The sequence below is a fragment of the Chrysemys picta genome, chromosome 9 (assembly GCF_011386835.1).
Source record: "Chrysemys picta bellii isolate R12L10 chromosome 9, ASM1138683v2, whole genome shotgun sequence".
In the NCBI taxonomy this organism is placed as follows: Eukaryota; Metazoa; Chordata; order Testudines; family Emydidae; genus Chrysemys; species Chrysemys picta.
The window spans coordinates 58,190,442-58,204,727 of NC_088799.1; the positions used below are offsets into that span (position 1 = coordinate 58,190,442).

At 48.9% G+C, this 14,286-nt stretch overlaps 1 protein-coding gene across 8 annotated transcripts in view; it reads right to left on the reverse strand.

Annotated features, from left to right (window-relative positions):
• F8 (coagulation factor VIII) overlaps positions 1 to 14,286 on the reverse strand; it is an 84,544-nt gene that overhangs the window by 33,151 nt on the left and 37,107 nt on the right. For all 8 annotated transcript variants that reach the window (XM_042858749.2, XM_042858751.2, XM_042858750.2 and 5 more), the window contains 2 exons: positions 4,043 to 7,412; positions 2,608 to 2,773 (listed from right to left, as the gene is read on the reverse strand). In XM_042858749.2, coding sequence (XP_042714683.2) covers positions 2,608 to 2,773; positions 4,043 to 7,412 — 3,536 coding nt within the window. The remainder of the gene's footprint in view (positions 1 to 2,607; positions 2,774 to 4,042; positions 7,413 to 14,286) is intronic.

Here is a 14,286-nt window from a genome sequence, read left to right on the forward strand (position 1 = left end):
GGTATAATAAAAGAGCTAATTTAGACTCAATTGAGTGTCTTATTATGTGCTACAGAGCTGAAATCACTGATACCTAGGTCTAAGTATTAGACCTACTTTGGAACAGTGTCTCTATTGCAAGAGACTGCTTAGTGTGCACCAACAGTGAGGCTCCTGCACTAACAGCTGAAATCACTGAGAGCTGTGTTAAGTGGTGGGCCCTGAAGACATCTTGGTGAGTGGCCAGCTGGGTGGCTGGTGGAGAGGACCAGAGCAGAGCCCCTTAGAGAGGTGTGGCAATTGGCTGGCGGGTGATGAGCAAGTGCCTCAGCAGCGGAGTGTGTAAGGTGCCTCCTTATACCCAATTCCACCCAGGGTGGGAGATGAACTCTGTGGATGAACCTCTGAACTCTGGGGCTGCACTGGCCAAAAGACAGCAATTTTGAATGGGGTGCAGAGAAGGGATGGGCACGTTAAAGGGACTTTTTGGTTGCTGGACTTAAGAACCTGAGGGGAAAAGGACACTGCCCAACTTACTAGGTGGTGGGTCTTTTGCTCATGGTTTATGTTTATGAACCCTAGTTGTGGGGTTTTCCCAAATTAAGGCTGAGTTACTTCCCTCCTTTTATTAAAAGTTTTTGCTACACTCAGACTCTACTTGCGAGAGGGGAAGTATTTCCTCTTAGAGGCGCCCAGGGGGTGTTGTGTAATTGTCCCAGGTCACTGGGTGGGGGCTCGAGATGATTTTGTGTTGTATTGGTGAAAAGGAACTCCTAGATACTGAACCTGGCCCTTGCTGCTGCTGGCTCCACCTGGCAGAAGGATTACATATGCTAAGAATTTCCCTCTTCCTTGATACATATGATGAGTACAGGTCTCATCCACACTGGACTGGGGGGTGTCTTTGGACTCAGTTTCAGCCAGTCAGCAAGAATGGACCCCAGCCTGGGTCCCAGCTTTGCACACTGCCCAGCCAAACTCGCACTATCACCCAGCTCAGCTGGAGCTGTGTGGGAAAAGTGGCCTTGTCTGCATGAGCAAGGTGTGAACTGAAGGTGATCCAGTTTCAAACGCTTTTGTGGATGCTGTTATTTGGGTTTTGCTTGAGTCCAGTTGGGACAAGTTGATGCTAAACTGAAATAGGCCCCTCTTAAACCAAAATAAGAGTGTCCACACAGGAGTCTCACTAAATAGATAGGTTTAGCAATCTATTAAACTGATGCTACTTGCCCATGTAGGCAAGGCCTGAGTTTATACACGGTTCCTCAGTTTGGTCCCCTGCTCTTTAGGGAGGATGAATCAGAGCCTGATTGCACTTGGGGACTTGTGTGTCTCCAATGGGAGCCATTCTGAATCCCAGTTAGCTTTCTACCCTTCCCTGCTCCTTCTGCCTTTTAAGAGGCTCTTTCCCTGAAGTGCCATGTGGTGTTTCTACAGAGACTGCTCTTGTGATCAGGAGACCCTCATCTGTGACCTGGACCTGCTAAATGACCTTGGCTGAGTCACTTCACTGCTCTGTGCCTCGGTTTCCCCTCCCAGCCTTTGTCTATGTGCATTGTGAGCTCTTCAGAGCAGGGACCATCTCTAGCTATCAGTCTGAGCGTCACAAGGGGGCCCTGATCTTAGCAGGGACCTCAGCGTACCACAGCCCAGCTCCTCACAGATATCTAGGTGCTGATCAATGGGAGTTAGGTGCCTGAATACCTTAGAGGAGCTGGGACTGTGTTGGCATAAATAATAATGCCCCACAGAATATCCTTGCATTGTCAGCACAATGAGAGCCAACACACCCAAGGAACTGCAGGAGAGTAAAGTGAATGTGACAGATCTCAGCCATGGCCCTTGATTGGCAGTTTTCTAACTCCACCCTATGGTGCAAGATAGGCCTTTGGTGCTAACGGGTCCCGGCACAAGAGGTAGCAGTGTTGGTGTCACTAGGCATAGCTACCAGGTAACTCAGGGGAGTGGAAGGCCAGAAGAGCCGATGAAATTCCTTTGCTCTGGGTCTAAGTGAGCCACAGTGACTCCATCTTGAGAACTTTCACCTACTTCTATGCTAACTGCTTACATGCTGAAGCAGAAATGTAAGGGTCAGCTTTTCTAGCAGACAGCTGTAGTTTTGTTCACACTAGCAAAACTTGTAGTAATAATGCGGGGGAAAAGGGGGAGGGAAAGACTGCATAAGACTGCGTGCGCATGAATCTACAAGGCCATAGATAAGCATACAAATGAAAACTGTTCTAATAAGCCACAATGTGTGTCTGCTGTAACTGCTAGAAAAGGAAGGGGTGGGAGGGGTAAGAGGGAGTAACAAACAAAGGCTTACACAGAAACTGCTTAAAATATAAAATGAAACGTGCTAATATGTGCTGCGCTTGATTTAAGATGTGTTGGTCTCCTAGTGCCTATTCAGAGCTCTTGAATAAAGTTAGTTTTGCTTCTCCACACCTGGTGTGTCTATTAGTGCAAAGCACACCGGGCAACGAACCCTGCTGTTTGCCTCCTCGGGCCCATCTGGGCCGGCAACAGCAGGAAGACCCACCTAGAACTAAAGAGGGGCAGCTTTGCACTGGGAACGTCCTAACTCCGTTTAAGGAAATGGGGATTCTCCTTTTTAGTCTGACTCACCATTATGACATCATCAACTTCCGCCCTGATGTATGGCCCCAGAATTCCCAAGTGCTCATCCAGCTCCCCACGTGCCAGCGGCTGGGTGAAAGAGTTGTCCAGGTACCCTCGGAACACCACTTTCTTGTACGGCTGGAAGGGCTTCCTCCAGCCCCTACTTGGGCCCCTGCAAGAACAAGAAAGGACCACACCCTCTGTGGGAAGGCACCAGCCAGGCTTGCTGAGTGGAAGGCTTGAGGCATGGACATTGGAATCTGGGCTCTAATGCCTCTCTCCACCCTGACTCCCATCACAGCTCTAGTCCCTCGGCTAACTCCCCAAACAAGCACCTCCGTTGGCATTGTGATCTCACTACATACCTGCTCAGGAAGAGAGTCTGAATGTAGAGCCAAGCCAGGAGCCACCACAGGGCTCTGACTGGCATTCAAGAGGCAAAGCATGAGCTGACTGTGACAGTGATCTATGTAGCTGCCAAGACATGGCAGTAGAGCCCTGCAAATCTGTGGCTATCTGCTTTATATCCATGGACTGTTTTGCAGATACAAATTGTATCAGCACGGGGCTCTACATGTCGGGATATTCTCTCTGGCGCAGCTCTTCTTTGACTGGAATCCATTCAGAAGCCAAGGGGCTGAGGTACAGTCAGGTACTTACAGAAGCTCCAGCCTTCGCTGTCTTGGACCCTCTCTACGTTCTGAGTGTTTAGTGCTCATAGCCATGCTGGAGAGCAATCCAAGTGGGGTAACATTCAGACTGAGAGCAGAGGTGGTAGCTGAGAGTACCCCTATCTTCATCTCGCAGGTGATTCTCTGGCCCCTCCTCTGAGTCAATTGTTTTGGACATGGCTGTGGCCAGCTCAGCAGCCACACAGCACTCAACAGAGGATGCTCCCTTTGGCGTCCCCCAGCAGTGTGGACAAACTGTCAAGTAGGGGACTAATCATAGACCAATGTGTTGCTCATTCCTCTCCTACATCTCCTTAGCATTGCCAGGTCTATAGGAAGCCAATGACTAAGTCTGCGGCTCCAACTCCTGCCCCTCACCTGGTACGGCAAACTGATACTGCAAACCACTGGGAAGACACATTAGAGCCAGAATCTTTGGGATCAAGCTAGGGAGGACGTGAACTCCTCAACAAAGCGGAGCAGCAGGTAGCAGGGCAGAGTTCAGTTGACTGCCGCCAGCTAGGCTGCTACACTTGGAAGGAAGATCAAGGACTCAAGAGGAAGACAAGACTCTATTGGGGTGGAGCATCATGAATAGGACAGGCTGGGCTGGAACTCGGTGTCTGTCTCGTGGTGGGGCCTGTACCCTGGATGGATCTCTAAGCCTTTTCTGGCTTTGTTCATCCATGCTGCTCCGTAGAAGGGAAAGCAATCAATAGGGTGGGAAAGATGCCTCATGCAAGGGGAAGGATGTGTCTGGTAAAACTTACTTCACTTTTAGAAAGTGTTGGGGTCTCTGGCTCTCATATTCCCACAGAACTTCGACAGCTGCAATGAAATACTGCTGGACCCTCCCAGTGAAGGTGCGCAGATCTTGGTCCTCCTCCCCATAGATGTCAAACTCGTCAGTGTCTCCCTTGGATTTGCTGTAGTCATCATAGTCTGATTTTTCCTTCTGGGGCATTGAGATGTTGGACTTGACCATGTTGTTTAGGGCATTGGGTTCTCTAGGGGTGTCAAAATATTCCTCAGATCCAGGAGTGGAGCTCCTGCTCTTTGCTTTGCTGATGCTTTCCCTGCTGCTTGGTGTCCCATCTACCCCCTGCACCTCCTCCTTCCATTCTGGTGTCTGTATTTTACTACCTGAGAGGGGAATGGCATCTTCCTTTTTAAACACTTGATTTTCTTGGTGGCTGTGTTTCAGCTTCCATTGGTCCCCTTTAAGGGTCTGGTTGAGAGCCATGCCATCTTGGGGAAGTGGATAGTTTCCTTTGGAGGCCCGTTTTGTCAGGATCTCTGAGGCCTCTTTGCTTGCTGGAAAATCCTTAGATTCAGTTCCTAATACTTGGTCCTTAACGGCACTAGATTTGAGCTCCTGCTGCAGTTTACCGAAGATCCATGTTTCCTTCAGCTCCAGCTGGTTCAAGGTGCTCACTTCCCCATCTGTCACATTTCCCTTGGGCTGCAAGCTCAAACGTGCCTCCCAATCAACACCCCTTTTACGCTGCATTGCAGTTACTGCAGGTGACTCAATTCCACTCACTTGCCCCACAACCTGTGTTGAGATGGGGACCATACTCGTTATTTGCTCTTCTGTGGATGCAGTGGGCTTTGTGTCTGCCTCAGTTCCTACCTCCTGTTCCTTTCTGGTAGTTTTCTCACTTGAATAGGCAGAGGTGGCACTAGTTTTCTCCTCCTCTGACTCTTCCACCATCAGAAAGGAGTTACCTCCTCTCTGAGTTGTATCACTTTCACCTTGGTTGTCATAGTGTCCCTCTACTGCTGGTAGCTCATGACTGCTGGCATGGTATGGAAGAGTAGCTGACACACCCCTGATATATCCTGTGGGCTTATCAGTGCCAGTTGCTTCATGATCTCTTGCTGTTGTGTCTACCAAGAGTGGCCTAGCAGCAAGGGGGTTTGCTCTGTCATTGTAACTTATCTTGATAGTGCCTCTGAGCACAGCTCCGATTCCTCCTGTATGTTTGCCAGAGTTATGCCTTCCCTTCAATGCTCTGGCTTTATCCTCCAGTCCTTGCTGCACCTCTGTTTCTTCCAGTGAAGTTCCATGTGATTCCAGGGACCTCTTTTTTACATAAGTGCTGCATCCTTGAGAGTTTTGATCACAGGGCTTGTCAGCTGTCCTTTGCACTAGCTTCCCAGGGGTCCGGCTGTCCAAGTCCAGCTCCATTCTCTTACCTTTATGGAGTGTTCCTTCTTTGTCTGATGAACTGGCCTCCAGGAGACCTGAACCATTTATCAAGTCCACTAGCTCTGCTGGAGGTACTTTCCTGTTGAGATAAACTTCCTCATTATCTAATAAGCTGTTGTCTTCATTTGTTGGCCCATCTAAACTTAGCACAGTAACCTTGTGTTTCAGAAATGTGTCTTTGCTGCTTTGTAAAGGGGCCTTTTCGAACTGCCTCTCGTTAGCCATAACATTTAATTTGAGTAAGTCAACGTTCTCCATTTCAAACATTTCCTTGCTTTCTGTAGCTTCTTGAAACTTTGTCCCCAGTATTAATTGATTGCTTTTTTGTGTAGTAACATAGCTGGTGGCAAAAATGTCATTGCGGCCCAGAAATGTTTTTTTTAGAAGGCTTGTACCATTGGTAAGTTTATCTGGGGCTAGCCTGATGCTACTTTCTGCAGACAAGGAGTGTTCTACACTTGAAAGACCCAGACCATCACCAGATTTATCCTGTCCTGTCTCATGGTCCAATGGACGGTTTTCTGCAAGCCTCAGATCTGCTGTATCATAGGTATCTAAGAGTGCAATGTTAGTCCTACCAAGGAGAAGATCTTTCTGATGTGGTGCAGGGGTCCTTTGAATTCCTGTATCATTTGAAGACTTCTCTACCGTCTTTTCAAAGAATACTTCTCCATTTGTAGCCGATGTGTTCTCCTGAAGCATGGTACCATATGCTGGGCTATTTAACTTTCCTTCTTGAGAAGTTTCATAAAAACCCAGTGAAGCCTCTTCTTGAAGCCTGGTGTCATTTTCTAACCTAGTGTCTAGTTGTATTGGTGCACGATTGCTTTTAAGAAATGCTTTCCCACTGTTCACAAAGGTGATGACATGTATACTTGTGTTATCTGCTGACTTGTCTAATGATGCTGAAGTACTATTCCCTTTAAGGAAAGTGTTATCATTAGTTGATGAAGTCATTTCTGTAGCTATTGTATCATTCCATGGTATGTGTGGCTTTAAAGATGTAATATTCAATTCTAGAGGCATTTCTTCATCATGTAATGGAATCCTTTCTTGAAACCTAGAATCATGTTTTGAGTCATTCAGTTGCAGTGAACTATCATTCCCTTGAAGACCAGTTTCGTCAGCATTAAAGGAAGGTTCCTGATGGCCCATCACACGTGCTGACTCTTTTAATTGTGCCAAAGTAACATTCCCTTTAAGAAATTTTTCTAAGTTGGCCAATGGAGCAGTTAGTTGGAACATCACATCGTCTACTGACTTGTGCAGCTCTAAATTCTCTTTAGCCATCTCTACAGCTTGAATTGGTCTATGCTTTCCAAAGAAGAGAGTATCTCCTTCTGGATATGAGCCAGATGCTGCAGCTCTTGCTGAACTTGTGTTATGATGGACCACTTCACTTAAGCTTGTTGAGTTTCCTTCAGGAGAAGGGTGTCCAAATCCTTGGTCAGGGCTGATCATTTCTGACAATCCTGCCTCTTCTGAGAAGGAATCATAAGATATTGGCTCAAAGCTAGTCTCTGTTTGAGAAGATAGGGAAAGGCCATGTAGATCGGACAGCACTGATGTACTGTTGGAAGAGGGGTCCATGGAATTCTTCCTGCTGTTTTGAAGTCTGTTATTGAATTTGAGGGGCTGGCTGGGTTTTCTCAAGCAGGGTGTTAGCTGGAGGTTGAGCGTCTCTGTTTCCTTTTCGGAAGAAGTGACATTACGATGCTTTCTCAGACATAGCCTGCGCCATCTCTTATTCTTGGGGAAGCCCCTAGGTTGAAGGACATTGCCCTCATTTGTCAAGTAATCCGGTATCAAATCATAATCTTCCCCATAGGAATACAGTTCTGGATCAGTGTTGCACTTGGAGACTGTGAACTTTGCCCACATTCCTCTGTCTCTGAAGTCAGGATTCAGGCATGTCAGCATCCATACGCCTATCCCAGGAAAGGACAAAAGAACAGTGTTAGTCCAACATACCAGGAAATCTCAAGAGTTATCACCCAGCTGGTGCTCCCTCATTAGCAAGCTCTGTATTTTAAGAATGTTTCTGACATAAGCCAATGACATTCTTGTTTCCATTCCCACTGAAATCTATCACACACTGGGTTCACCTGTCATGCATGTCTCCGTGTGCTGCAACATTTCTGGCAGCGTTTAGAATTAACCCCGGCAAGGATTTTTAAATGCTTTAATGCTCCCTAACAAACCTAATGAATTGACTGCATCCCTGGTACCATCACCTTTACCTGGTATGTCCCCACAATGGGTTCAGTGGAGAGTAGCTATGAAGTGGTTAATACAATGGCTGCAACTTTACATGTAGGTGCCAGTGGGATTCCAGAATCAACCCATCAAAGGTTTGGTTGGTGCTGTCAGATACACTATACTGGTTCTATGGTATAATGGTCAGCATTCTGGACTTTGAATCCAGTCATCTGAGTTCACAAATCTCAGAAGAGCCAATACTTGGTTGGTTGTCCATGGGTGGCAGTGGATTCTCCATCACTGGCAATTTTTAAATCAAGACCGGCAGTTTTTCTAAAAGATCTGCTCTATTTCAAACAGGAATATTATGGGGCAGTTCTCTGGCCTATGTTCTGCAGGAGGGCCTTTGAATCTATGAACCTATGGTGCAGAATGTCTTCTGCATATGCTGATCTCCTGAGTCCCAGTCACCATTTCTCTCCTGCTCAAGTTAAAAGAAATTAAAGCCCCTCTATCACAAAGCCCCTCTTCCCACCCCCCTGCTCTGACCAGCTCATTCCTTCCTGGTCAACTCTGAACAGCCAAGACCGGATACAATAACAATAATCTACATTTAGATTATTCTAATAGAGATTTAAATAATTCTCCCCATGAACTGTTGATTTCTGGGTTCCCTCCCCCCCTCCTTCACTAGAGAGGACAGGGCCTTCTCTTGCTTTGGGGGGCTGTGCTGGTCCTGGTCACCAAATAGGCTGGTGCCGTTCACCTGTTCTAAATTCACTTACATAAATACAATTATGCCACTTTCTTATTCTCTCCAGGGTGGGCAAAGGGCCAAGGGTTAAAGCCACAAGCACAACTCTGAGGCCTTGGCTACACTTACCCGCTAGTTCGACGGCTGGAAATCGAACTTCTGGGTTCGACTTATCGCGTCTAGTCTGGACGCGATAAGTCGAACCCGGAAGTGCTCGCCGTCGACTGCGGTACTCCAGCTCGCCGAGAGGAGTACCGCGGAGTCGACGGGGGAGCCTGCCTGCCGAGTGTGGACCAAGGTAAGTTCGAACTAATTCGAACTAAGGTACTTCGAACTTCAGCTACGTTATTCACGTAGCTGAAGTTGCGTACCTTAGTTCGAATTAGGGGGGTAGTGTAGACCAAGCCTGAGTGACCAGTGCCCATGTGGCTGTTTCAAATCAGAAATAGGAAAAAGCTCAAGGGAAGCTGGCATTGATTGCACAGCACACTGGCATCATAACAGGCCTGACCCAACTCCCATAAAAGTTGGTGACTAGACTCCCTGTGCCGCTGGGAGTGTCTGATCCAGTGAGTGTGACAGGCAGGTTAGGGATGAGGAAGAAGAAAGGCCACCAGGTAAGCTCTTAGATTAAACAACTGAGTTAAATATGTGGGCTGAGATTGAGCTAATTCCCTACAGGATGTGGAAACTGGGTTGTCATTCATTCCAATGGAACCTGGGCGCACACACCTTAGTGTGGCTTTGGCAATCTCAGCCATGATCCATGATGGGGATTATAGTTACTACATTCAAGCTGTTCAGTGACTTGTTTTAACGGCTCAGCAGACATACTGACAGATGAAATGTACATGGAGGAAACTGGACTGCAGCGCTGAGATACACCAGATGCTAAGGGGTGCCAGATGGAATTAGGCTCATTCCACAGAACTGTCCCCAGCAGTGTTTCCATCCTTCACTAAGGGTATGTCTACACTACGAAATTAGGTTGAATTAATAGAAGCCGGTTTTATAGAAATCGGTTGTATACAGCCGATTTTGTGTGTCCCCACATAAAATGCTCTAAGTGCTCTAGTCGGCGGACCGCGTCCACAGTACCGAGGCTAGTGTCGACTTCCGGAGCATTACACTATAGGTAGCTATCCCACAGTTCCCGCAGTCTCCGCCGCCCATTGGAATTCTGGGTTGAGATCCCAATGCCCGAATGATGCAAAACAGTGTCGTGGGAGGTTCTGGGTACATGTCGTCAGGCCCCTCCCCCTCCATCAGAGCAACGTCAGACAATAGATTCGCGCCTTTTTACCTGGGTTACCTGTGCAGACAACATACCACACCAAGCATGGAGCCCGCTCAGCTCAGCTCACCGTCACCATATGTACTCTGGGTGCCAGCAGACGTGGGACTGCATTGCTACACAGCAGCAGCAGCTAACTGCCTTTTGGCAGTAGACGGTGCAGCATGACTGGTAGCCTTCATCGGCGATCTGGGTGCTGGCAGCTGTGGGGCTGGCAGCCATAGGGCTGCATTGCACCAGCCCCTTGCCTTTTGCCTTTTGGCAGTAGATGGTGTATTACGACTGGTAACCGTCCTATTACAAGTTGGATCATCGCACATTAGCAGAGTCTTCCCTGAGCAGCAGATCGTGCAATAGGCCTGAAGGCCATCATCATCATACAGGAAAAATGTGGCTATCAGTCTTCGTACACTAACTGCCAAGCGCCCAGTATTTGCTGCCAAGCACCCAGAAGATGCCGAGGGCTATCAGTCATGCTGCACTGTCGTCTTAAGATGTAAAAAATAGATTTGTTCTGTATTCATTTGCTTCCCCCTCCCTCCGTCAAATCAATGGCCTGCTAAACCCAGGGTTTTCAGTTTAATCTTTGGGGGGACCATTCTGTGTGACAGTTGTTTGTGTTTCTCCCTGATGCACAACCACCTTTCTTGATTTTAATTCCCTGTACCTGTACGTCATGTTGTCACTCAGCCCGCCCTCCCTCCCTCCTTCCCCTGGTCCGTCAAATACTAGTTTCGCGCCTTTTTTCAGACCAGCCATGCGCCATAGCTAGCACTGGGATCATGGAGCCCGCTCAGATCACCGCGGCAATTATGAGCACTATGAACACCACGCGCATTGTCCTGGAGTATATGCAGAGCCAGGACATGCCAAAGCAAAACCCAGACCAGCCGAGGAGGCGATTGCAGCGCGGCGAAGAGAGTGATGAGGAAATTGACATGGACATAGACCTCTCACAAGGCACAGGTCCCAGCAATGTGGAAATCATGGTGTTACTGGGGCAGGTTCATGCCGTGGAACGCCGATTCTGGGCACGGGAAACAAGCACAGACTGGTGGGACCGCATCGTGCTGCAGGTGTGGGACGATTCCCAGTGGCTGCGAAACTTTCGCATGCGTAAGGGCACTTTCATGGAACTTTGTGACTTGCTTTCCCCTGCCCGGAAGCGACAGAATACCAGGATGAGAGCAGCCCTCACAGTTGAGAAGCGAGTGGCGATAGCCCTGTGGAAGCTTGCAACACCAGACAACTACCGGTCAGTCGGGAATCAATTTGGAGTGGGCAAATCTACTGTGGGGGCTGCTGTGATCCAAGTTGCCAGGGCAATGAAAGACCTGGTGATATCAAGGGTAGTGACTCTGGGCAACGTGCAGGCAATAGTGGATGGTTTTGCTGAAATGGGATTCCCAAACTGTGGTGGGGCCATAGACGGAACCCATATCCCTATCTTGGCACCGGAGCACCAAGCCACCGAGTACATAAACCGCAAGGGGTACTTTTCAATGCTGCTGCAAGCCCTGGTGGATCACAAGGGACGTTTCACCAATATCAACGTGGGATGGCCAGGAAAGGTACATGATGCTCGCGTCTTCAGGCACTCTGATCTGTTTCGAAAGCTGGAGGAAGGGACTTTCTTCACGGACCAGAAAGTAACCGTTGGGGATGTTGAAATGCCTATCGTGATCCTTGGGGACCCAGCCTACCCCTTAATGCCATGGCTCATGAAGCCGTACACAGGCAGCCTGGACAGTAGTCAGGACCTGTTCAACTACAGGCTAAGCAAGTGCCAAATGGTGGTGGAATGTGCATTTGGACGTTTAAAAGCGCGCTGGCGCAGCTTACTGACTCGCTCAGACCTCAGCGAAAAGAATATCCCCATTGTTATTGCTGCTTGCTGTGCGCGCCACAATATCTGTGAGAGTAAGGGGGAGACATTTATGGCGGGGTGGGAGGTTGAGGCAACTCGCCTGGCCGCTGATTACGCGCAGCCAGACACCAGGGCGGTTAGAGGAGCACAGCAGGGCGTGGTGCGCATCAGAGAAGCTTTGAAAACGAGTTTTGTGACTGGCCAGGCTACGGTGTGAAACTTCTGTTTGTTTCTCCTTGATGAACCCTCCGCCCCCCCCCCCCCCCGCCGGTTCACTCTACTTCCCTGTAAACCAACCACCCCACCCTCCCCTCCCCACTTCGAGCACCGCTTGCAGAGGCAATAAAGTCATTGTTATTTCACATTCATGCATTCTTTATTAATTCCTCACACAAGTAGGGGGATAATTGCCAAGGTAGCCTGGGATGGGTGGGGGAGGAGGGATGGAAAAGGACACACTGCATTTTAAAACTTTAACTCTTATTGAAGGCCAGCCTTCTGATGCTTGAGCAATCATTTGGGGTGGAGTGACTGGGTGGCCAGAGGCCCCCCCACCGTGTTCTTGGGCGTCTGGGTGAGGAGGCTATGGAACTTGGGGAGGAGGGCTGTTGGTTACACAGGGGCTGTAGTGGCGGTCTCTGCTCCTGCTGCCTTTCCTGCAGCTCAACCATACGCTGGAGCATATCAGTTTGATGCTCCAGCAGACGGAGCATTGACTCTTGCCTTCTGTCTGCAAGCTGACGCCACCTATCATCTTCAGCCCGCCACTTGCTCTTTTCATCCCGCGATTCAGCCCGCCACCTCTCCTCTCGTTCATATTATGCTTTTCTCATGTCTGACATTGACTGCCTCCACGCATTCTGCTGTGCTCTATCAGCGTGGGAGGACATCTGGAGCTCCGTGAACATATCGTCCCGCGTCCTCTGTTTTCTCTTTCTAATGTTCACTAGCCTCTGTGAAGGAGAAACATTTGCAGCTGGTGGAGGAGAAGGGAGAGGTGGTTAAAAAAGACACATTTTAGAGAACAATGGGTACACTCTTTCATTACAAGGTCGCATTTTTCCTCTTATAGTGAGGGCCTGCCGGTTTGGTATGAGAGATCACTCACGCAGTGCCAGGCAACAGATTTTGGCTTGCAGGCAGCCATGGTAACATGTGGGAATGGTTTCAAACAGCAGCGCCCTCATTTCCCATATCAAGGATGAATTGGGTTGGCCATTTAAAATGGGTTTTCAATGTAAAAGGAGGGGCTGCGGTTTCCAGGTTAACATGCAGCACAAACCCAACTAAACCACCCACCCACACACACACACAATTCTCTGGGATGATCACTTCACCCCTCCCCCCACCGCGTGGCTAACAGCGGGGAACATTTCTGTTCAGAAGAGCAGGAACGGGCACCTCTGAATGTCCCCTTAATAAAATCACCCCATTTCAACCAGGTGACCGTGAATGATATCACTCTCCTGAGGATAACAAAGAGAGATAAGGAATGGATGTTGTTTGCATGCCAGCAAACACCGGGTCCATATGCTGCCATGCTTTGTTATGCAATGATTCCAGACTACGTGCTACTGGCCTGGCGTGGTAAAGTGTCCTACCATGGCGGACGGGATAAGGCAGCCCTCCCCAGAAACCTTTTGCAAAGGCTTTGGGAGTACATGAAGGAGAGCTTTCTGGAGATGTCCCTGGAGGATTTCCACTCCATCCCCATACACGTTAACAGACTTTTCCAGTTGCTGTACTGGCCGTGATTGCCAGGGCAAATTAATCATTAATCATTAAACATGCTTGCTTTTAAACCATGTGTAATATTTACAAAGATACACTCACCAGAGGTCCCCTGTGTGCCCTCAGGGTCTTGGGTGAGTTCGGGGGTTACTGGTTCCAGGTCCAGGGTGACAAATATATCCTGGCTGTTGGGGAAACCGGTTTCTCCGCTTCCTTGCTGCTGTGAGCTACCTACATTACCTCCATCCTCATCTTCCTCGTTCCCCGAACCCTCTTCCCTGGGTGTTTCTCCATTGACAGAATCATAGCACACGGTTGGGGTAGTGGTAGCTGCATCCCCTAGAATGGCATGCAGCTCCGCGTAGAAGCGGCAAGTTTGCGGCTCTGCCCTGGACCTTCCATTTGCTTCTCTGGCTTTGTGGTAGGCTTGCCGTAGCTCCTTAATTTTCACGCGGCACTGCCGTGTGTCCCTGTTATGGCCTCGGTCCTTCATCGCCTTGGAGACCTTTTCTAATACTTTGCCATTTCTTTTACTGCTATGGAGTTCAGCTAGCACTGATTCATCTCCCCATATGGCAAGCAGATCCCGTACCTCCCGTTCGGTCCATGATGGAGCTCTTTTGTGATCCTGGGACTCCATCATGGTTACCTGTACTGATGAGCTCTGCATGGTTACCTGTGCTCTCCACGCTGGGCAAACAGGAAATGAAATTCAAACGTTCGCGGGTCTTTTCCTGTCTACCTGGTCAGTGCATCTGAGTTGAGAGTGCTGTCCAGAGCGGTCACAATGAAGCACTGTGGGATAGCTCCCGGAGGCCAATAACGTCGAATTCCGTCCACACTACCCCAATTCCGACCCGCAAAGGCCGATTTTATCGCTAATCCCCTCGTCAAAGGTGGTGTAAAGAAACCGGTTTAAAGGGCCCTTTAAGTCGAAAGAAAGGGCTTCGTCGTGTG